General features: G+C 52.5%; 2 protein-coding genes and 1 long non-coding RNA gene across 5 annotated transcripts; all 3 read left to right on the top strand.

Moving 5' to 3' along the window:
- Positions 1 to 5,322: 5,322 nt before the first annotated feature.
- Positions 5,323 to 14,086, top strand: LOC103113852 (cytochrome P450 2D14-like). 3 transcript variants are annotated; one of them, XM_060189072.1, is made up of 11 exons: positions 5,323 to 5,391; positions 9,758 to 9,812; positions 9,846 to 10,056; positions 10,645 to 10,816; positions 11,496 to 11,648; positions 11,757 to 11,917; positions 12,267 to 12,440; positions 12,569 to 12,710; positions 12,920 to 13,107; positions 13,490 to 13,631; positions 13,732 to 14,086. In XM_060189072.1, the coding sequence occupies exons 3-11, from the start codon at positions 9,868 to 9,870 to the stop codon at positions 13,908 to 13,910; spliced, it is 1,500 nt and encodes a 499-aa protein (XP_060045055.1). In that variant the 5' UTR covers positions 5,323 to 5,391; positions 9,758 to 9,812; positions 9,846 to 9,867; the 3' UTR covers positions 13,911 to 14,086. The 3 variants fall into 3 exon arrangements, with proteins under 3 accessions (XP_060045055.1, XP_060045057.1, XP_007523500.2); XM_060189074.1 differs by lacking the exon at positions 5,323 to 5,391 and adding an exon at positions 7,023 to 7,130; XM_007523438.3 differs by lacking the exons at positions 5,323 to 5,391; positions 9,758 to 9,812 and adding an exon at positions 7,028 to 7,145 and having other exon boundaries at positions 9,843 to 10,056.
- Positions 5,402 to 16,697, top strand: LOC132538018 (uncharacterized). The gene is made up of 2 exons (XR_009549423.1): positions 5,402 to 6,036; positions 16,319 to 16,697. It is a non-coding gene; the product is annotated as an uncharacterized LOC132538018 (long non-coding RNA).
- A 534-nt stretch (positions 16,698 to 17,231) lies between these two features.
- LOC103113883 (cytochrome P450 2D14-like) lies at positions 17,232 to 22,519 on the top strand. Its single transcript, XM_060189071.1, has 9 exons — positions 17,232 to 17,681; positions 18,490 to 18,661; positions 19,741 to 19,893; positions 19,985 to 20,145; positions 20,792 to 20,965; positions 21,116 to 21,257; positions 21,467 to 21,654; positions 22,026 to 22,167; positions 22,268 to 22,519. Exons 1-9 carry the CDS (start codon positions 17,493 to 17,495, stop codon positions 22,444 to 22,446), a joined length of 1,500 nt encoding a protein of 499 aa, XP_060045054.1. The 5' UTR covers positions 17,232 to 17,492; the 3' UTR covers positions 22,447 to 22,519.
- Positions 22,520 to 23,719: the final 1,200 nt, after the last annotated feature.

Raw genomic sequence — 23,719 nt, 5'->3', positions numbered from 1 at the left:
AGGTGCATTTGATGTACTGGCTCATTTCAGCTTTCTCCAGCATTTTCCTGGGGAAGGCTCCATATTAGGTCCCTTACTCACCAAGGATACCAGTGTTGGTACGGTTGGCTATGTCGCTGCTAAGTAGAGGAAGAGGCCTGGTCCAATCACCGTTAATTTTTAAGGTCATAAAAAAGTAATGCGGTGTTAATGGGCTTTTGGAGAACAGAAATACTGGAAGGAATGTAAATAAGAATAAGCCATTATAAATGAGTTCTTGTGTGCTTATCAACTTGGGAATACAGAAATGGCAGATTAATTTGATTTTAATGGTTCCATCAAGCAATACAGTCCATTTCTCCTCTCCCTCCACCAAGATAGAGGGGTGGGCGGGTGTGATGTGTGGGCCATGGGACTTGCATAGAGAGCTGCTTGACTCCCCTTGCTGGTCTTGTCATTAACACAGGTAAAATGAAGTTGATGGATTTCAGGTGTCAAGGGCTAAGCCACACAGCTTGAAAAATACCTATCTTGAAAATATTTCCCTGACAGTGTGTCTTTGTCAGTTTGCCTTTTATTCTTGTGTCCCCTCTTGACTTGGTGAAATCTGAGTGAGACACTTGCGGTTGCTGTTGAGGTTGCCGGAGCCTGGGGTCTTCAGGCTTCAGTCCTGGAAGTCACGTAGCCGCCATGCTCCTGCCCAGCCCTCTCGCCCCACTGCTCACAGCAGATGGAAAGTAGATTTACACACGAGTGTGTGACGTGACGGGCGAGTGAGCATGGCCCACGCACACAGCTAAGGATCACTCGCCGTGAAAACCAGAAGAACTTCTAAAGGGATTATTATTATTTCCTTTTTATTTATTTATTTTTTTCCTACCAGAGTACTACTAAGTTCTGGTTTATGGTGGTATGCTGGATTGAACCTGGGACTTTGGAGCCTCAGGCACGAGAGTCTGTTTGCATAATCATTATACTGTCTACCCTTTTTTTTTTTTTTTTTTTTTTTAAGAAGAGTCATGGCTCAATTCAAGCTTATGTTTGTGCCTGGAACTGAACTTAGGACCTTGGACTCACAGGCGTAATTATTATGCTGTCTCCCCAGCACAAAATGAATAAATTTTCAGGACACTGGGAAATAATTCATGTAACTACATACACTGCATGACTGCTCTTAGATGAGGCAAGACAGTAGTGAAAGTCACAGAGAGAGGACGGTGGCTGCAGGTGAAGGAAGAAATTTACGGCAAGCTGATGGGGCCAGATTTCAATACAGAATGCAGATTTGTGGTGATGGGCAGTGATGGTGACACAGGAAATAGAAGCACTTCATAGGATTGAACTGTATGTAGTACACTGAACTCTACACTGTAGATGATTAAGATGTGAAATGCTAAGTTGTGTGTATTTGCCACACGCAAACCAATGCAGATACTGAAACAAATACACCTTCTTGTGTAAGAGCCAAGACTAAGATGGTGGCCAGGGCAGAAAAGAAGTTAACAGAGGGAGTCAGGTGGTAGCGCAGTGGTTAAGCGCAGGTGGTGCAAAGCGCAAAAGGACCAGTGTAAGGATCCCGGTTTGAGCCCCCGGCTCCCCACCTGCCGGGGAGTCGCTTCACAGGCAGTGAAACAGGTCTGCAGGTGTCTTATCTTTCTCTCCCCCTCTCTGTCTTCTCCTCTCCCCATTTCTCTGTCCTATCCAATAACAACAAGATCAATAACAACAATAATAATAACCAACAATTTTTTTTAAAGGTGAAAATAAAGTATTTGCACAGGATAGACAAAGCCAGAATATCACTGTGACATATGCCTTGACACAGAACTCAGGCTCATGATCACTGTGCCACTTTCCAGTCACATACTTATAGGGTTGTCTTCGTTTTGGTTTTTAACCAGAGCTCTGTCTTATGGTGGTTTTGGGCTTTGAACTCAGAACCTCAGATACGAAAGTTGCATAGCAACAGTTCTATCTCCCTAGTTCAGAGACACTCTGATCACATGAGACATTCAAGGTGCAGGAGGTTGGGTCCCAGAGCAGATCCAAGGTCAGCTATTGCTATAATTTTATCTATACAATGACCTCATACCCAGTCATGCTCAGTGAACTTTTTTGTAATATTTTTTTTAGTATTCTTGTGTCCCCTCTTGACTTGGTGAAATCTGAGTGAGACACTAGAGGTTGTTGTCAGTCTTTCCTCAGACTGGCTTCTGAAATGGCCTTTAATAGGAGTGGCTGGCAAACGCTAGAAGAAGAATAGGAGTGGCTAGGTTGTGGGCTTCATTCCAGCTTCTGGCTTCTGTAGAAAGCCCCTAAGCTAATCATCTGCACTTCAGCTCCCACTGCTTTTGAGTTCATGTATTTGTTGTTTTTCTTTATTAGAGGGTTAATGGTTTACAGTCGACAGTAAAATACAGTAGTTGGTACGTGTGTAGCATCTCGGTTTTCCACATAACACTGTAACCTCCCCCCTAGGTTCTCCCACCATCGTTTTAGGACCTGAGCCCCCCCTCCCCCCAAATGCCTCGGCCCCAGAGTCCTTTACTTTGGTGCAATACACCAAAGTTTGTGTGTTTTTTAGTAGACTTTGTTTTGTGCCTCAGTGTTAGCTTTACAGCAGTATTGAACAGCAGTGATCAGAAGTTCCCATAACACCCTGATACAACCAGCCCCTCGCTAGAGTGGTGCTTATGTCACACTGATGTCCTAAGGGCTCGTTGCCTTCACCCGGGGAGTGGATAGTTTGCATTGGGGCGCTGTACGTGCTACAGGTTTGGGCAGAGTATAATGGCATCCACCCATATCCCCTGCTATAGCGTCATACAAGGAAGTAGCACTGCCCTGAAAACCCGCTCCATGCGGTCGAGTGGTAGCGCAGCGGGTTAAGCGCACATGGCGTGAAGTGCAAGGACCGGCCTAAGGATCCCAGTTTGAGCCCCCGGCTCCCCACCTGAAGGGGAGTCACTTCACAGGCGGTGAAGCAGGTCTGCAGGTGTCTGTCTTTCTCTCCCCGTCTTCCCCTCTTCTATTTCTCTCTGTCCTATCCAACAACGATCAACAACAACAATAATAACCACAACAAGGCTACAACAACAAGGGGAAAAAAATGGCTTCCAGGAGCAGTGGATTCATGGTACAGGCACTGAGCCCCAGCAATAACCCTGGAGGCCAAAAAAAAAAGCTCCACTTAGCCCTCCATGCTAGTCCCCGACAACGATGGATCTTCTTAGCACCTGCAGAGTTTTTGTCTTTTCCACAGTGTCCTAGTGAATATCATAATAAGTGTGAGCCAAGGGCCGGGTGCTTGCATCTGTTAAAGACTGCAGAGACCAGGGGTCAAGCCTCCAGTCCCACCTGCCAGGGGAAAGCTGTACCAATAGTGACGCAGGGCTGCAGATGTGTTTCCTTTACTCCCCCCTTGCATCTTAGTTTCTGTCTGCAATAGATAAAATGTTTACAGTAGATAAACTTTGCAGGTTGAATTCTGTTCCTTGGCAGTACTGCCCCTAAGATCACTCCATGTCCTTTCATGGCATGACAGTATGTCTGCTAGAGTCCCTCATCTGGAGAGGCCGCCTCCCGGTGCACATCTTGCTAACTTCTGAGCTTTGGCAACTAGGAGGAAGCTGCCGTTAACTTCCATGTGCAGCTCTTTGTATAAATGCCAGTTCTCGGGGAGTCGGGCGGTAGCGCACATGGCGCAAAGCGCAGGGACCGGCAGAAGAATCCCGGTTCGAGCCCCCGGCTCCCCACCTGCAGGGGAGTCCCGTCACAGGCAGTGAAACAGGTCTGCAGGTGTCTGTCTTTCCACCTCTGTTTCCCCTCCTCTCTCCATTTCTGTCCTTTCCAACAACGACATCGATAACTACAGCAATAATTACAACAATAAAAAAGGGCAACAAAAGGGCATAAATAAATACCAGTTCTCCACAAACTCTTGGTTATAACTTTGAGTACAGCTGCAGGATGTATGGTAAGAGCACGTCTAGTTCTGTAGGAACACTGGACTCCTGGCTGCCATTTGTGTTCTTACCAGCACTCTGCAGCTCTGTTCTCACAGCCTTGTGTGACTCTATCGTAGTAAATGTGTATCGGTGGTGCAGCTTTTAAAGAAGTTTTCATTTTTCTTTTAAAAATGTTACTTGTTTTAATGAAAGAGTAAAGGGATTAAGACTAGATAAGAGCACTGATCAGCTCTGGCTTACTGATGGTGTGGGGGATTGAACTTGGGACTTTGGAGCCTCAGGTATGAGAGTCTTTTTGCATAACCACTATCATATGTAATGATTTTACAGCTTGGTGGTCTGGGAGGTGGTGGCGCAGTGGGTAAAGCATTGGACTCTCAAGCATGAAGTCCTGAGTTCAGTCCCCAGCAGTACATGTACCAGAATGATGTCTGGTTCTTTCTTCCTTTCCCTCACAATAAACAAAAAATTATTAACGATTAAAATATATATATATATATTTTTTACAACTGGACAGTGGCACATATGGCTAAGCGCACACATTACAGTGCTCAGGGACCCAGGTTCAAGCCCTTGGTTCCTACCTACAGGGGCAAAGCTTCAGGAGTGGTGAAGCAGTGCTGCAGGTATCTCCGTCTCCTTTCTCAATTTCTCTCTGTCCAGTAATAAAAGATTTAAAAAAGATTTCACAACTTTGGTCTGCTGGCTGTGCACCTGATTGAGTACAGGTTACAGTGTGCAAAGACCAGGGTTCATGCCTTTGGTCCCTTCCTACCTGCAGGGAAAATTTCTGGAGTATTGAAGCAGGTCTGCAAGAGTCTCTCTCTCTCTTCTCTCTCTCTCTCACCAGAGCACTGCTCAGCTCTGGCTTATGGTGGCACGGGGTGAATGAACCTGGAGCCTCAGGCATGAGAGTCCCTTTGCATTACCATTATGCTATCTACCCCCTGCTAGTGTGTGTCTAACTCCCCCCTACCCTCTCTTGTCTATCCAATAAATGGGTACATTAAATATTAAAGTTACAACTATTTAGTTATTAAAAAAAAAAAAAGCGGCCAGGAAGATGGGCATACTTGAGCCTCCTGCATGGACCCCTAGTAACATGTAGCAGCATAGTGCTCTGGCTGCTCACCTTGAAAATGCTATCTCATAGTAAATAAAATGTTTTTAAAAACAAAATTTGCCACCTCAACCAGGAAGGAAACAGTTCGAATGTGTTAAGTATACTCACAGTGTTTTGCACATCTGCCAAAACTAAAACCCTTAAAGCCACCGGGTGGGGGTGCGGCGCGGCTCCGCCTGCCACGCGCTCCTCCCGCCACGTGCTCCTCCCCCGCGGCCTCTACTGCCCCCCGCGCTCGCCCACGGAACTGCAGGCGCCCCCCAGGGCCCGGCCGAGCCCCAGGTCCTGCCGCCGCAGGATCCGCTCTTGCGGCTACTCCAGGTAACGCGTCGGGGGAGGCGGGAACCGAGCGGCCGAGGGTCACCTCCGCGGGCCCCCAAGCCGCAGGGTGGGAGATGGGTGGGGACCAAGCAGGCAGGGACTCCTGACGGCGCTGCCGCCCTCTCCGTTCTCCCGAGAAGTTTCCCTCGCAGCACCCCCCCTGCCATCTTGCTGACGTCATCCAGGGCCCCGTCCCGCTGGTGTCCTGGGAGCCGCTCAGCCTCCACCCCAGCAGTTTTGCCCAGTAGAGTAGAGCCCAGTGAGGGTGGGCTGAGAGGAAACAACAAGTCTCAGCAGAGCAGAGAGTTTTGGGTTCAAACCTGGCGCTGGCAGGAGTAGCAAGAGGGCACCTTGAAATCCTGACTCTTGACTTGAGTCTTGGTGGACCAAGACTCAGTCTCCCCTCTGGAGAGAAGGCCCAGCGTCACAGGGCTGTGGAGAAGTGGACATGAACCAAACATGCAGTAGGACGAAGGTTGTAAAGCCCCTGCCCAGGCTCTCCTGGGGGCCTCCAGCTGAGAATGCGGGGCTCTTACACCAAGCAGAGCTGTCTGGTTGTGCATCCTGGCCCCACATAAACCCATCCCCTGCTATGGATAAGCGTGGTGTGCCCCAGACACCAGTAAATAAAGGTCCCCTATGAAGGTCATTGCCGTCCTGCCAGCACCCACACCAACTACCACTACCCACAGCACTGACAGTCCTGTGAGCAAAGTTGCTGCCACCCAGGACAGAGACATTTCACTGGGCTGTAGCCAAAGGGGCCTCTGGGTGCCTGGGTTGTGCCCTCCTGGTCTGTTCAGTGGCCTCTAAACTGGTCTGCCGGCTTCCTGGAGGCCTGTGGACCCTGACAGCTCACAGCGTGGTCCTCAACTGCACTTTCAAGCCCCAGACTCCTCCTGCCCACCCTCATTCCCTGGGCAGGACTTTGCAGACACTTTGGTCTGGCTGCCAGGGCACTCTGGCCTACAGTGCAGGCCAGCCAAAATCCTCCATGCACTTCCCCCAGAAAACCCTGTTGGGTCACAGCAGGCCCCAGAGCCTGCACAGAGCACAGCCGGCAGGGAGGGGTGGTGGAGGCAGTATCTACACCTGGGCCAAGGCCAGCAGCTGGAGAGGCTATAAACAGAGGAAGGTCAGCTGCACCCAGGAAACTGCACCCTGGGGCCCCAGGTTCTGCCAGAGCATTGGGAGAGCACAACTTGGGGGTGGGGGTAGGGCGGGGAGTTGGAAACAGCTTTCCCAAAACTGCCAGGCCACACAGCCCCCAGTGGTCAGCTGAGTCAGTGGCACTTAGGGAGGTCTGGTGGCACCCTGGGAAGAAGCTGTCCCTCTTTCTGCTGGAGAGTGTGGAAGAGAGAAGAGAGGGTGGTGAGGGTGGGTGCCCCTCCAGGCCCTGCTGCAACTAGAGGCAGGGTTTGGGAGACCCAAGGTCCTGGAATACTCCAGCTGCTTCCACACAGCTGGGAGGGGTGAAGGGCCCACCTCCACCCTGGAGGCCTCCGGCTTTACAAGTCTGTGAGTGAGTTTAGCCCAAGTATTTCCATGAGCTTCACTAATAAAGAAACTCACCCTCAACTCCAGCCCTTTCCTTGCTAAAAGAGGAGGGCATGAGGCAGGCAGGCCTGCACTAGTCTGGTCACCCCCCTCACACACTATGAGAGGCTGAGAGGAGGACAGTGTTGAGGCCACAGCTCCAGCCTGCAGGTGACATTCCCTGGCTCAGGTGACAGAGCAAGGTAGGTGGGGCCACAGTGCATAGAGAGAGGCCAGTCCAGCCAGTCCAGAATCTGTTCTTTCTTTTATTATTTATTGGGGAATTAATGTTTTACATTCAACAGTAAATACAATAGTTTGTACATGCATAACATTCCCCAGATTCCCATTTAACAATACAACCCCCACTAGGTCCTCTGAATCTTTCATGGACCTATATTCTCCCCACCCACCCACCCCAGAGTCTTTTACTTTGGTGTAATACTCCAATTCCATTTCAGGTTTGACTTGTGTTTTCTTTTCTAATCTTGTTTTTCAACTTCGGCCTGAGAGTGAGATCATCCCATATTCATCCTTCTGTTTCTGACTTAATTCACTTAACATGAATTTTTCAAGGTCCATCCAAGATCAGCTGAAAACGGTGAAGTCACCATTTTTTATATCTGAGTAGTATTCCATTGTGTATATAGACCACAACTTGCTCAGCCACTCATCTGTTGTTGGATGCCTGGGTTGCTTCCAGGTTTTGGCTATTACAAATTGTGCTGCTAAGAACATATGTGTACACAGATCCTTCTGGATGGGTGTGTTGGGTTCCTTAGGATATAACCCCAGGAGAGGAATTGCAGGGTCATAGGGTAGGTCCATTTCTAGCCTTCTGAGAGTTCTCCAGACTGTTCTCCACAGAGGTTAGACCAATTTACATTCCCACCAGCAGTGTAGGAGGGTTCCCTTGGCCCCACACCCTCTCCAGCATTTGCTGCTGTTACCTTTTCTGATGTATGACATTCTCACAGGAGTGAAGTGGTATCTCATTGTTGTCTTTATTTGCATTTCTCTGACAATCAGAGACTTGGAGCATTTTTTCATGTGTTTCTTGGCCTTTTGGATCTCTTCTGTGGTGAATATTCTGTCCATGTCCCCCCCCCCCCATTTTTGGATGGGGTTATTTGTTTTCTTCTTGTCGAGATTTGCAAGTTCTTTATATATTCTGGTTATTAGCCTCTTGTCTGATGTATGGCATGTAAAAATCTTCTCCCATTCTGTGAGGGGTCTCTTGGTTTGGGTAGTAGTTTTTTTAGCTGTGCAGAAGCTTTTTAGTTTGATGTAGTCCCATAGGTTTATGCTTGCCTTAGTCTTCTTTGTAATTGGATTCGTTTCATTGAAGATGTCTTTAAAATTTATGCGGAAAAGAGTTCTGCCAATATTTCCCTCTGAATATCTGATAGTTTGTGGTCTAACATCCAAGTCCTTGATCCACTTGGAATTTACTTTTGTATTTGGTGAAATACAGTGATTCAGTTTCATTCTTCTGCATGTTTCAACCCATTGTTTCCAACACCATTTGTTGAAGAGACTCTGCTTTCCCCATTTAATAGTCTGGGCCCCTTTGTCAAAGATTAGATGTCCATAGGTGTGGGGACTTAGTTCTGGCGTCTCAGTTCTATTCCACTGGTCAGTGTGTCTATTCATGTTCCAGTACCAAGCAGTTTTGATGACAATGGCCCTATAATGCAATTTGAGATCTGGGAGTGTGATGCCTCCGGTTCTGTTCTTTCTTCTCAAGATTGTTTTGGCAATTCTAGGTCTTTCTGGTTCTGTTCTTTCTTTCTTTTAACCAGAGTACTCACTGCTCATCTCTGGCTTATGGTGCTAGGAGAGATTCAGCCTGGAACTTTGGAGCCTCAGGCATAAGAGTCTCTTTGCAAAACCATTATGCTATGTACCCCACCCGAATCTATTCTTTATGCTTAGCCTCCTCTAAGAGAGGAGTCTTCTGCTCAACCCCCCAGCACCTGATGCTTGGGGCAGCTCAGGCTCCTAGAAGCATGTGTACCTCTCCCTGCTGTAAGTCAGAAAAGTGTCCGGAGCAGAGGACTTGTATCACCTGGGTACCCACAAGCACTGGGTGGGCTCTGGCCAAGCTGTAACACATGAGGAAAGAGTGCTGGGCCATCAGCTGGGCACTCAGGCCTCTAGGGAACATTCACGACCCACTAGCATCACCAGACCTCACCCAGCAGCCTCCAGCAGGGAGTGGGGAGAAGTCCAGAGCCCCAGGTTCTCTGAGAGCCAAGGACATGGAACTAGGTCTGCATGGTATGTGTGTGCACATGTGTACTGGTGCATGTGTGGGTGTTCATAAGTATGTTCTATGCTTGTCCTGTAAGTGTGTGGTAACCTATAAACACATGAAAGGTTGTCTGCATGGTTTTTTGTGTGAGGGAGGACATTGTGTGTGAGGTGAAAGGACATTAAAATTGATCCCTACAATGCCTGATTATTGTGACTGCCTTCAGGTCAAGTCAGGGGACAACAGTCAACAAATAAAGGCCACTCAGAAGCAAAGGGACAGCATATACATTGGGCCGAGGCTGGGTGGCTGATCTGGGAGAGGTGGAGGTCAGAGTTAAAAACCCAAGGACCCTTTGGCTATTTACAGGCATGCAGAAAGGGAGTCAGGTATGGGAGGGACTGTCCTTCTCTCCCCCTACACACCCCCCATAGCAGACAGAGGGCTCAAATGGGACAGGACTTCTGTGTCCTCTCTGCAGAATGCCAGCCCCTCCCTGTGCCCTGCTGCACAGTTAGCACCAGGTGTTGACTCAGGGTCAAGGGCAAAGGCCATCTCTGATACCACTAAAATCAGATACAGGAGGCACATGGGCTCAGGAGAGTTCTCTTAGGCCTGGAACTCAGTGCTGGTGTTCAGACGGTGCCAGCTGTGCCCAGAGAAGCCTAGTGAGCACCAAGGGAGCCATGGTGCTGCTGAGCGGGGAATGGCTGGGGTCCGTGGCCGTGGCCGTGGTCATCTTCCTGCTCCTCGTGGACCTGATGCACCGCAGAGCACGCTGGGCAGCTCACTACCCACCTGGCCCCACGTTTCTGCCTGGGCTGGGCAACCTGCTACAGCTGGACTTCCAGGACCTGCCGCGCTCCATGGGCCAGGTGAGGGGGCGCCCTGGGGCCTGGCCTGCAGCACAGGGGGTGGGGCTGAGGTCATGGCTGCGCAAGGGCCCCTGAGGAGGCTGCCCTCTGGCTCTGGGGGAGGACAGTGCACATTGTCTGAGCTTGGCCTCCACCTCCTCCCATGAGGGGGCAGAGACACATCAAGCAGTTGCACTTGGCCCTGGGTTGGGTCAGTATGTGTGCCTGATCCTTTCTGAGCCCATCAGGAGGAGAGGGCTAGAAAGGGATGAGGGGGGCAGGTCATGTTGAAAGTCAGAAATTCAGAAGGTGCAGTGACCAGCTTTAATTCATTGACTTTTGTGAGGTCCTTGGCCCTCAGTATGCACCTCTGTCACCTGCAGTCTCTTTTTCTGTAAATAGGCTGCTTCCCAGGCCTACTCACAGTCTGGTACCTTGGAAAGCCACAGCAGGGTGTCCAGATCAAGATGTTGTCCTTGTCTTTAGATGCCTTGTCCTCTCAGTGAAAGGACAGACAAAATGACCCAGTGTCCTCAAGATAAAGACATGAGACAGTGCCTGCACTGGGACCAGGGCTTGACTGCCCCCTGTGCTATTCTCCACCTGCAGCTGAGGCGCCGCTATGGGAACGTGTTCAGCCTGCAGATGGCCTGGACGCCCACAGTCGTGCTCAATGGCCTGGCGGCCGTGCGTGAGGCGCTGGTGGAGCGAAGTGAGGACACCTCAGACCGGCCCCCTTCTACTGTGTATGAGCACCTGGGCTTAGGCCCTCGCTCTGAAGGCAAGTGGAGGTGGTGCAAAGACAGTAGCCCTGCGGGAATGGTCAGCAGTAACACCCAGGTTCAGCGGGGTTCAGGACAGTCGCCCTTGGGTAGTGGGAGCAAGTGGAGGGAGCCAGAGGCCAAGTAGAGTAAGCGAAATGGCGAAGTGGAGGCAGATTGAGGTGAGAGGCATAGAATTGCCATCAACATTCCTAGAAGCTCAGCGATAGAGAAATCCAAAATGGGAAGAGGCGGGGTCTAGGGTGGATGGGGCGGGTCTGAAAGTCAAGATTTGTGCACACACCCAGGGGATGGCAGCGGGGCTCACGAGGTGAGCGGGACGCTGGTTGAGAGACTGGGCCTAACTCTGGAGCTGAATGTCCAAGCAGAATAGGAAAAGCAGATAGTACCTGAAGGCGGGGCCAAGGTGCCCTGGACGGATGTGGGCGGGGCTCCCATCTAGGAGACTGGCTTCTAAGTCAGCTGCGTCAGGATTGGTCTGTGCAAAAAGGGGCGGGACCTGTAAGGTTGAGTGTGGACTCAGCCGGAGCTGGCAGAGGAGGGTAGGTGGGCGGGGCCTCTGGGTGGGGCGGGGCCTGGCCTGTAGTTGAAGGTCCAGGTTAAAGAGGAAGAGCCAGTTGTACCTGCAGTGGCACTGAGAGGCAGACCTCGTCCCAGCAACCCCCCACCTGTCCCCAGGGGTCATCCTGGCGCGCTATGGACACGCGTGGCGCGAGCAGCGGCGCTTCTCTCTGTCCACCATGCGCAACTTCGGGCTGGGCAAGAAGTCCTTGGAGGAGTCGGTGACTGAGGAGGCCTCCTGCCTCTGTGCCGCCTTTGCTGCCCAGGATGGTGAGTGTGGAGTCAAGGGAAGAGGACTGAGGACCTGGGATCAAATGGACAACCCCTGACAACCCCTCTACCCGCCTCCACCCCCACCCCCACCCCTGTCCCTTCCAGGCAGCCCCTTTCGCCCCAAGGAGCTCCTGAACAAGGCTGTGAGCAATGTGATCTCCTCCCTCATCTATGCGCGCCGCTTTGAGTATGATGACCCTCACTTCCTCAAGATGCTCGATCTCATGGATGATTTCCTGAAAGAGGACTCTGGCTTCGTCCGTCAGGTGAGGAGGGCACTCCAGGAGCTTATTGAGTAAGAGCTCAAATGAAACACCCCCTGCAGCAGAGGGTCTGCAGAACTGGGAATGTACAAAAGAACCCAAGACCCCAATGCTGCACTAGAAGACACAGGAGCATCATGGCACACATTTACGTCTGTGCTGCAGTCCAGGGACAGGGAAGGAAGAAGACGGTGTTACTCATTGGAATACAGAGAAGGAAAAAATTGAACTTGCAAAGAAGAATAAGAGAGCAACAGGAGGAGTGTGGGTAGAACATGCCCCAGGTTACAACTGGCATCTCCAGGGTCACACGGTCAAGTGAAGGTCCTAAGAATCCCATCTGTGCCCACAGGTGCTGAGTGAGATCCCTGTGCTCCTGAAAATCCCAGGGATGGCAAAAAGGTTCTTTCCAGGGCAGAAGGCCTTGATGGCCATGCTGGATGAGCTCAACAGCGAGAACAGGATGACCTGGGAACCAGACCAGCCACGAGACCTGACTGACGCCTTCCTGGATGAGGTGGAGAAGGTGAGCCCAGGAGGTGTGGACAGCACTATAATAAAAAGGTGCTCAGGTGCATGGGTTCAGGGCACCATGGGGTTGGCTTCCTGTCTTCTGCCTACCATAGTCTGAGACACCCTCTCTGTGTGACCCAGGCCAAGGGGAACCCTGAGAGCACCTTCAACGATGCGAACCTGCGCATGGTGGTGGCAGACCTGTTCACTGCGGGGATGGTGACCACGTCGACCACCCTGGCCTGGGCCCTCCTGCTCATGATCCTGCACCCGGACGTGCAGCGTGAGCCCAGCCTGCAGTCCGTGGGGAGGCTGGAGGGGCAGGAAGGGACACTGGGGCTCTGGAACTGGACTGGGCAGCAGGGGCTCTGAGCAGAGGCTGGCTGACCTGCCCCTCCTCCTTGCTGTCCGGAGTCAGGGTGGGGGTGTGTGGGGCAGGTCAGAGCAAGGTGCCCCAGTTCTGAGCCACTGTGGGGACTGTTGTTGGTGCAGGCCGGGTTCAGCAGGAGATTGATGAGGTGATAGGGCAGTCGCGCCCACCAGAGATGGCAGACCAGGCCCACATGCCCTACACCATGGCCGTGATCCATGAGGTGCAGCGCTTTGGGGACATTGTGCCACTGGGAGTGCCTCACATGACATCCCGGGACACTGAAGTGCAGGGCTACCGCATCCCCAAGGTAGGCCTGAGCCCCCCTCAGCCCTCCCCTCCACCTGCCACCTGGATTCACCTGAGTGAGCACATCACAGAAGAGTCAAGCAAGGTTCCAGTCCTCCCAGGTCCATTTCCCAGGCTGCCTGTGAGCTGAGGGTGAGGATAGCAGTAAGTCCTGCCTGCTCACTATGCTCTCTGACAGGGCATGACAATTGAAAAGATGCCTTGGGTGGACCCCTTATGTATCAATTACGAGTAAGGACCTACTAAGGGTGACAGGTACCTAGTCACAGGACCAGAGCTGCTACTTTATTTCTAGGTGCAAAGCAGGACTGTGCTCACTGGGTTTGGGGACAGGTGTTCAGGACCACAGTCCGTCCCCCACTCACGCCAGGCATGTCCCCCAGGGCACAGTGCTCCTCACCAACCTGTCATCTGTGCTGAAGGATGAGAGCTGCTGGAAGAAGCCCTTGCGCTTCTACCCTGAGCACTTCCTGGATGACCAAGGCTGCTTTGTGAAGAAGGAGGCCTTCATACCCTTCTCAGCAGGTGCCTGGGTGGGGGTGTCTGGACTTCTGTCTCTCCCCAGAGATTCTTTGAGGGGAGAGCCACAGACCCCAGGCTCACAGAGCCTCCATCTCCTCTGCAGGCCGCCGAGTGTGTCTGGGGGAGCCCCTGGCACGCATGGAGCTCTTTCTCTTCTTCACCTGCCTCCTGCAGCGCTTCAGCTTCTCGGTGCCCACAGGGCAGCCGCGGCCCAGCGACCACGCGGAGGTGGCTTTCCTGTCGACCCCAGCTCCTTACCAGCTCTGTGCCATGTCCCGCTAGAGGCACCAGGTGAAACCCCAGATAGCTTCTGGTGTTGGCCCCCGGTGCTCAATAAACCATCTGTGCCTCCCACTGGATGTTTCCTGCAGTGATTGGACCTCAGCTGCTTGCATCAGGCCACCCCTGCCCTCCTCATGTATCTGTACTAACAGAGAATTTATATATATATATATATTTATTTATTTATTTTCCCTTTTGTTGCCCTTTTTTATTCTTGTAGTTGTTGTTGATGTCGTTGTTGGATAAGACAGAGAGAAATTGAGAAAGGAAGGGAAGACAGAGAGGAGGAGAGAAAGACAGACGCCTGCAGACCGGCTTCACCGCCTGTGAAGTGACTCCCCTGCAGGTGGGGAGCCGGAGGCAGGAACCCGGATCCTTACGAAGGTCCTTGCTCTTGGCGCCACGTGCGCTTAACCTGCTGCGCTACTGCCCGACCCCCGAGAATTTTTTTTCTAGATTTATTTAGTAATGGGAGAGAGGGAGTGAGAGAAGTGGGAGCAGTGGAGCCCTCTGACAGGCACTAAGTCCTGGTAGTTAGGTGCTTCCTTCAGACTGCCCAGCAGCTCCAGCATCAGGACAGTTGGCATTGCTGTTCCTCTCCTGAGTATGGGCCACGCTTTCTGCTACTTCCTGTGTCTTACAATACTCATTTGACACAGGATATGCCAAGTAACAAATGTGGCTCCTCAGAATCATTTTCTCCTTGCTCCCAGAGTTAGTTTGGTCACTGTTGGGATTGGAGCTGCTTCTTAGCTCACTGATTATTAAGAACTGACTACAACATTTCCCTTTCTCTCATCATCTGAGGCTTTGGCGTCACTACTGTTTGGTAGTGGTCAGTTAGTGACTGCACAGGGACTTTCTAAATTTCTTGAACAAACAAATGTCCTAGGGTTTCTCTCTTTCACACTCTCTCTTGTTCTTTCTTATTCTGTCTCTCTGGCATTTCTTCAACCCAAAACTTGGAAGTAACTTTACCAACCACATCTTTCTTTCTTTCTTTCTTTCTTCCTTTCTTCCTTTCTTCCTTTCTTCCTTTCTTCCTTTCTTTCTTTCTTTCTTTCTTTCTTCCTTTTTTAAATATCTTTCTTGGGGGATTAATGGTTTGCAGTTGGCAGTAAAATACAGTCGTTTGTACATGCATAACATTTCTCAGTTTTCCACACAACAACTCAACCCCCACTAGGACCTCCTCTGCCATCATATTCCAGGACCTGAGCCCTCCTCCCTCCCACACCACAGAGTCTGTTATTTTGGTGCTGTACACCCACAGCTTTCTGTTAGCCATCACTTTCTGTTTTCTCAGGGCCCCGAGGTCAGTCACAGGTGGCAGCTTAGGGACTCCTGGGTCTTTCTAATCTGCACAGGTGCTCAGAGCCCAGGACTCATGGCCCCCTGGGTTCCAAGAATCTCAGGGCTTCTCATGTTCCTGTGCTCCAGTGTCTCCTCTGAGACCTTAGGTTATGAACTTCAGCAACTCAGTCCACTAATCAGGCAGCAGTTATCCAGAACAAGCGCCATTATCAGTGTAGAAATGAAACTTGCCTCACTGTGACTGGGATAGAAACAGACAGAGATAATGTGAAAAGCACCAAGCAGTTTTCAAAGAAGTAATCAGGATCCAGAAATCCATATCTGGTCATATGCCAACACTGAATGGAGTCTCCAAGGGACTTGCATGTTTATTTTTCATATTTAAATTTACATTTACTGGGGGCAAGAAGAGGCACAGGTGGCTAGGCACACAGAGTACTAAGTGCAAAAACCCTCACAAGGATCTGGGCTTGAGCCTCCACTCCCCACCTGCAGGGGGGTCACTTCACAAGCGGTGAAGCAAGTCTACAGGTGTCTGTCTTTCTCCCTCTCTCCCCTGCCTCTCTCAGTTTCTCTGTGTCCTACCCAATAAAATGAAAACAATGGCCACCAGGAACAGTGGATGCATAATGCTAGCACCAAGCCCCAGCAATAACCCTGGACACACACACACACAAATTACATTTATTTATTCAGTTCATTGCTCTTCTCTGACATAACCCTTGGAGTCACAGATAACGAAAGTGTCTTGCATAACCATGATGCTGTCTCCTCAGCACAACGGGTAAATCCCGAGTGCACTGGGAAATAAGTCACAGAACTCCATACAGGCAGGACTGCACTTGGAAGAAGGAGCTAAGTAGGAAAGGTCACAGACACGGAGAGGGTTGTGGCTGCAGCAAAAGGAGAAGGGAAGTTGATGACTGATGGGGCCAGATGTTAGCATAGAAGATGAAGAATCTGGCAATGGACAGTGGTGGTGGCTGCCAAAAATATAAGCTCTTCACAGCCTTAAGGCGAATAGAGTAAAATGGGCCTGCTAGGGGTGAGCATGGCACACCCACATCACCAGGAAATAAAGGTCCCCTATGGAGGCCACTGCCTGACAATCACCAGTGCCCTTCTGCCAGCACCCACACCAACTACCACTACCCACAGCACTGACAGTCCTGTGAGCAAAGTTGTACCCCTTCCTGCTGTAAGTCAGAAAAGTGTCCAGAGCAGAGGACTTGTATCACCTGGGTGCCCACAAGCACTGGGTGGGCCCTGGCCAAGCTGTAACACATGAGGAAAGGGTGTCTGTGCTATCATCTGGGCACTCAGGCCTCTAGGGAACTCTTCACATTCACGACCCACTAGCATCACCAGACCTCACCCAGCAGCCTCCAGCAGGGAGTGGGGAGAAGTCCAGAGCCCCAGGTTCTCTGAGAGCCAAGGACATGGAACTAGGTCTGCATGGTATGTGTGTGCACATGTGTACTGGTGCATGTGTGGGTGTTCATAAGTATGTTCTGTGCTTGTCCTGTGAGCATGTGGTGACCTATAAATGCATGAAAGCTGTCTGTGTGTGTGCAGGGGCAGGGGGACATTGTCTGTGAGGGGCCTGTTTTCCGCTCTACCTGGTAGCAGGTGTGTGTGGGGGGGCAAATGGGATAGGACTCTGCAGAATGCCTGCCCCTCCCTGTGCCCTGCTATGTTGGTATGCTTCTAATTCTGCTTCTAAAACCCCCTTCTGTTTCATTTGGTTTAATCCCCCCTGCTTAACACTGTATTCTATTTACATAACCTCTGTTAACTAAGCACCACCCTCCCTCCAGGGCATTGGTGGTTCAGTGGTAGAATTCTCGCCTGCTCCACCCCCTCTCCTTGTCACACCCTGATTTTCACCAGTCTCTTTTTGCTCCACCCTCTCTACGTCATATCCTGTTTACCCTACTTGGCAAGTATATATAAGAACAGGATTGTTAGTTTTAGTTTAGTTTAGTTGGCTTAGGTTGTGCTGCGTTCCGCATGAATAAAGACTGAAATGTGTACCACCCAGCTATGAGTCCCTGGTCATTTGTCTCCAGTCAGTGAAGCTCAGCCCGGCACTGCTACACAGTCATTACCAGGTGTTGGCTCAGGGTCAAGGGCAAAGGCCATTTCTGTTTATGTTATAATAGGACAGAAGGCACAGGGGCTCAGAGTGCTCTTAGGCCTGGAAGTCGGTGCTGGTGTTCAGACAGTGCCAGCTGTGCCCAGAGAAGCCTAGTGAGCACCAAGGGAGCCATGGGGCTGCTGAGCGGGGAGTGGCTGGGGGCCGTGGCCGTGGCCGTGGTCATCTTCCTGCTCCTCGTGGACCTGATGCACCGCAGAGCACGCTGGGCAGCTCGCTACCCACCTGGCCCCACGCCTCTGCCTGGGCTGGGCAACCTGCTACAGCTGGACTTCCAGGACCTGCCGCGCTCCATGGGCCAGGTGAGGGGGCACCCTGGGGCCTGGCCTGCAGCACAGGGGGTGGGGAGATGCCTTGGCTCCCCCTGAGAGCCCCAGGGGGACTTCCCTTGGGCTGGGGGAGGACAGTGCACATTGTCTGAGCTTGGCCTCCACCTCCTCCCATAAGGGGGCAGAGAGCCCTCAGTCCTGGCTTGGGCACATCAAGCAATTGGACCTGGCAGTGAGTTTTCCCCCAGGAGAAAGGGTCTAGAAAGGGAATGAGGAGGCAGGTCCTATTGAAAGTCAGATAAGGGGGACCGGGTGGTACTACACCTGGTTGAGCACACATGTCATAATGCACAAGGACCTGGGTTCGAGCCCCCAGTCCCCACCTGTAGGAGGAAAGCTTTGCAAGTGGTGAAGCAGGGCTGCAGGTGTCTCTCTGTCTCTCTCCCTCTCTATCACCACCTTCCCTCTTGATTTCTGGCTGTCTCTATCCAATAAATAAAGATAATAATAATAGTAATAATAATAATAAGTCAGATAAGGAGGTGCAGTGACCAGGTTTAATTCGTTTGCCTCTGGGGGTCCTCGGCCCTCCGTATGCACCTCTGTGACCCTCAGTCTCACCCTTGTAAATAGGATGCCCCCTTGGTGTACTGACAGTCTGGTAATCTTGGAAAATCACAGCAGGGAGGCTCGACCAAAGTGCTGTCCTTGTCTTTAGATGTCTTGTCCTCTCAGTCAGAGGCCAGAAAAAATGACCCAGTGTTTCCAAGATAAAGACATGAGACAGTGCCTGCATTGGGACCAGGGCTTGACTGCCCCCTCTCCTATCCTCTGCCCCCAGCTGCGGCGCCGCTATGGGAACGTGTTCAGCCTGCAGATGGCCTGGACGCCCACAGTCGTGCTCAATGGCCTGGCGGCCGTGCGTGAGGTGCTGGTGGAGCAGAGTGAGGACACCTCAGACCGGCCCCCTTCTCCAGTTTACCAGCACTTGGGCCTTAGGCCGCCCTCTGAAGGCATGTGTGTGCGGGACAGGGGTGGCAACCCTGCCGGGTTTGGTCAGCATTACCCTGTGGATCCAGTGGGGTGCGGTCGTGGTGTCTGGGTACAGGAGAGTCTGCTGTTGGGTAGCTGGTGGAGGGAGCCAGAGTCCAGAATGGGGCAGGGGTGGGGCCAGCGTGGAGAAGCGCTGCCCTGAGAGCAGGAGGAGTGAAGGTGGGCCCAAGTTCCAGAGTAAATGGAAGTGGACAGAAGGGCACAAAAGGGAAGACCCCGTGAGAGGATGGCCAAAACCTCCTGAGTGAGAGAGTAGGGCACATGGAAAAAGAATTGCCTGCAACATACGTTAAGGCCTGAGCGTTGGGGGTCCTAGTGTGAGACTGTACCCAGTTGTAAAGGGCCTATGAAGGAAGGGGTGCGGCTGCAGGGCTAAACTTCCAGGCAGAGCTAAACAATAGGCTGCACCAGCAGTGGGGGGGGGGGGGCGAAGAGTGCCGCCCAGGTCCACTGTGGGCGGGGCTCACAGCAAGGAGACCGGCTATGTGACCCGCGTAATGATTGGAAGTCGGGAAAGGGGCGGGCCTGTTAGGAAGCGTCTGCTTAAAGCCTTCACAGGCAGAGAGGCGGGACCAGCCAGCGGGCGGCCAGGACCTTGTGTAAGGGGCAGGGTCTGTGGGAAGGGAGTGGCCTGTGCCTGCAGTTTAAGGTCTAGGTCTTCTAGCGTTTAAGGTCTAGGTAAAAGAAAAAGAGCAGGTTGCACCAGCATGGAGGACGAAGCCACGATGCTGCCCCCCTGGCCCTTGTGGGCGAGGCTCATAGCAAGGAGAATTACTTCTAAAACACCTGCATGAGGATTGTCCTGTGCAAAACCGGGGGATCGGGTAAGGGTGGCTTTGCATGCATAGCCAGAGCGGGAACAGGTGGAGGGTCGGCATAGATGGGCGGGACCGTGAGGATGGGCGGGCGGGATTGTGGGAGGAGCGAGGGTTGAGCTTCCATTGAAAGTCTAGGCAAAAGAGGACTAGCAGAGGGTACCTGCAAGGGGATCAGGGGCGGGGTCAGACCTAGTCCCAGCCTCACCCCCACCTGTCCCCAGGGGTCATCCTGGCGCGCTATGGACACGCGTGGCGTGAGCAGCGGCGCTTCTCCGTGTCCACCATGCGCAACTTCGGGCTGGGCAAGAAGTCTCTGGAGCAGTGGGTGACCGAGGAGGCCTCCTGCCTCTGTGCCGCCTTTGCTGCCCAGGATGGTGAGTGTGGAGTCAAGGGATGAGGACTGAGGACCTGGGGATCTAATGGTGTCCCCAGAACTGCCACCCTTGACATCCTCGTCCTTTTCAGGAAGCCCCTTTCGTCCCAAGGAGCTGCTGAACAAGGCTGTGAGCAATGTGATCTCCTCCCTCATCTATGCGCGCCGCTTTGAGTATGATGACCCTCAGCTCACACAGATGCTGGATCTCATGGATACCATACTGAAGGAGGAGTCCAGCCTTTTCCGTGCGGTGAGGAGGACAATCATGGGCTTCAGGGTGAAGCCCCAAAGGAAACCCCCTGTCAACATGATTCTATAGAATTAGATTTGTAGGCCAGGAATTCAGGATCGCGCTGCCTTTGCTGGAACATGAGAATAGTGGGGAGGAGAGGGAATAGGATGAGTTAAACTCATGTGAATATAGAGAATTAAAACACATGAATTAAAAAAGAAGTGAAGGGGGTCGGGCAGTAGCTCAGTGGGTTAAGCGAACATGGCAGAAAGCTCAAGGACCTGCGTAAGGATCCTGGTTGGAGACTGGGGCTCCCCAGCTGTTGGGGAGTCACTTCACAGGCAGTGAAGCAGGTCTGCAGGTGTCTATCTTTATCTACCCCTCTCTGTCTTTCCCTCCTCTCTCCATTTCTTTCTGTCCTATCCAGGAATGAACGACATCAACAACAACAATAATAACCACAAGGGCAACGAAAGGGGGAAAAATGGCCTCCAGGAGCTGTGGATTCATGGCACAGGCACTAAACCCCAGCGATAACCCTGGAGGAAAAAAAAAAAAAAGTGAAAAGGCTGATGGAGTCTACCTTCCTCGGTTGCAACAGAACCAGCCAGGGTGACATAATCAACTGAGTAGTAGGATATAGGACTCATGTCTGTGCCCACAGGTGCTGAATGAGGTCCCTGTGCTCCTGAAAATCCCAGGGCTGGTAGACAAAATCTTCTCCAGCCATAAGGCCCTCATGGCCATACTGGACCAGCTGATCAACGAGAACAGGGTGACCCGGGATCCAGACCAGCCACGAGATCTGACTGACGCCTTCCTGGATGAGGTGGAGAAGGTGAGCATGGCATTAGGAGTCTGGACCCCAGGAGGTGTGGACAGCACTGTAATAAAAAGGTGCTCAGGTGCATGGGTTCAGGGCACCATGGGGGTTGGCTTCCTGTCTTCTGCCTGCCGTAGTCTGAGGCACCCTCTCTGTGTGACCCAGGCCAAGGGGAACCCCGAGAGCAGCTTCAACGATGCGAATCTGCGCATGGTGGTGGCAGACCTGTTCACTGCGGGGATGGTGTCCACGTCGACCACCCTGGCCTGGGCCCTCCTGCTCATGATCCTGCACCCGGACGTGCAGCGTGAGCCCAGCCTGCAGTCCGTGGGGAGGCTGGAGGGGCAGGAAGGGACACTGGGGCTCTGGAATTGGACTGGGCAGCAGGGGCTCTGAGCAGAGGCTGGCTGACCTGCCCCTCCTCCTTGCTGTCCGGATTCAGGGTGGGGGTGTGTGGGGCATGTCAGAGCAAGGTGCCCCAGTTCTGAGCCACTGTGGGGACTGTTGTTGATGCAGGCCGGGTTCAGCAGGAGATTGATGAGGTGATAGGGCAGTCGCGCCCACCAGAGATGGCAGACCAGGCCCACATGCCCTACACCATGGCCGTGATCCATGAGGTGCAGCGCTTTGGGGACATCAGCCCTATTGGTTTACCTCACATGACATCCCGGGATGCTGAAGTGCAGGGCTACCGCATCCCCAAGGTAGGCCTGAGCCCTCCTCAGCCCTCCCCTCCACCTGCCACCTGGATTCACCTGAGTGAACACATCACAGAAGAGTCAAGCAAGGTTCCAGTCCTCCCAGGTCCATTTCCCAGGCTGCCTGTGAGCTGAGGGTGAGGATAGCAGTAAGTCCTGCTTGTTAACTATGCTCTCTGACAGGGGATGACAATTGAAAAGATGCCTTGGGTGGACCCCTTATGTATCAGTTACGAGTAAGGACCTACTAAGGGTGACAAGTACCTAGTCACAGGACAGGAGCTGCCATTTTACATTGGGCTGTGAAAGTAAGATTATGCTCAGTGGCTTTAGGGTTATCTCAGTCCCTCCAAATTCACGCCAGGCATGTCCCCCAGGGCACGGTGCTCCTCACCAACCTGTCATCTGTGCTGAAGGATGAGAGCTGCTGGAAGAAGCCCTTGCGCTTCTACCCTGAGCACTTCCTGGACGACCAGGGCCGCTTTGTGAAGAAGGATGCCTTCATACCCTTCTCAGCAGGTGCTTGGGTGGGGGTGTCTGGGCTTCTGTCTCTCCTCATAGATTCTTTGAGGGGAGAGCCACAGACCCCAGGCTCACAGAGCCTCCATCTCCTCTGCAGGCCGCCGAGTGTGTCTGGGGGAGCCCCTGGCCCGCATGGAGCTCTTCCTCTTCTTCACCTGCCTCCTGCAGCGCTTCAGCTTCTCGGTGCCCGCAGGGCAGCCCCGGCCCAGTGACCACGCGGAGGTGGCCTCCCTGGCGATCCCAGCTCCTTACCAGCTCTGTGCAGTATCCCGCTAGAGGTGGGATAAGTGAAAGCCCAGATTGCTTCTGGTGTTGGCCCCTGGTGCTCAGTAAACCATCTGTGTCTGAAGCACTGGCGCCTTAGCTCATTCCCTTCAAGGCTGGGACCTCAGCTGCCTGCATCCAGCCCCCCCCCCCCGACCCTCCTGCTGTGTGTGCAGGAACACATACTCATTTGAGAAGTGGATGCACTGAGCCCCAGTGAGAGAAGGCTGACCCCCCCTGTGACCATGGGCTCCACAATGACATTCTGTCTGGTAACAGCATCATGTCAATGTCTCCATGCTGAGAATCAGGCGGGGGGTGGGGGGGGGCGGTGAAAATGCACTTCTGGTGGGAATTGGCCCAAATCCTGGTTGTGTGAGGGGCTGTCCAGGTCTCAAGCCCTCCCCAGGTTCACACTTTCCCTCCAGGTCTCAGAGAACTGAGACAGCCCTTCTGCTGCTAGGGAAGCCCCTCCCCTCCCCCCAGCAACCCACCTCCCCTGGCCCTGGGAAAGCTCCAGCTGGACCAGTTGAGGGAGGGACAGGGAGACCAGGCCGAGCTGCAGCTGCCTGCCCCCAGGATTCCCTCAGACAGTACTCAGGGCACAGCAGATGAGGGCTCGCTGGGAATCTCTCTCAGTCTGTGTGCTGTGCTCTGCTTGAGTGTATCTCATGAGCTCCAGAGCACAGCTCAGTGGTCAGTCACTCTCAGACTTGGGTAAGTTCATGCAGTATGGCCCTGGGCCCTGAACAGTTCACAGGCTACCTGAAGTGTGTGCTGGACCACATGACTGCAGAGCACAGACATGCTCTTTTATCTTTTTTTTCCCCTTTAACTGATTAACTTAATTTTTTTTACTTGATAGGACAGAGAGAAATTGAGAGGGACAGGGGACAGAGGGAGTGAGCCAGACACCTGCACCACCACTTCAGCACTCATGAAGCTTTGCCCCTGCGGATGGAGTCTAGGAGCTTGAACCCAGGTCTTTGCTCACTTAGTGTGTGCCCTTAACAAGGAGCACCACTACCTGGCCCCCTAAAATTTACTTATTTATTTATTTGTTTTTACTTTTTTTGTAACCAGAGCACTCTTCAGCTCTGGCTTATGGTGGTGCGGGGTGCCGGGATAGCCTGAGGGTGCTTCTTCCCAAGCTAGTGCTCTCTGGGTTGGAGAGAACTCAACTGGAGCCGATCTAGGCTGCTGCGTGGGAGAGGGATGAGGAACTCGTGCTGCGCTAACTTCGCAGGAGATACACTCTGGAACTCTGGGAGCCGGAAAGCAATTT

Source organism: Erinaceus europaeus, chromosome 4 (assembly GCF_950295315.1).
Source record: "Erinaceus europaeus chromosome 4, mEriEur2.1, whole genome shotgun sequence".
NCBI classification, from domain to species: Eukaryota; Metazoa; Chordata; class Mammalia; order Eulipotyphla; family Erinaceidae; genus Erinaceus; species Erinaceus europaeus.
This window is presented reverse-complemented; position numbering and strand designations above follow the sequence as displayed.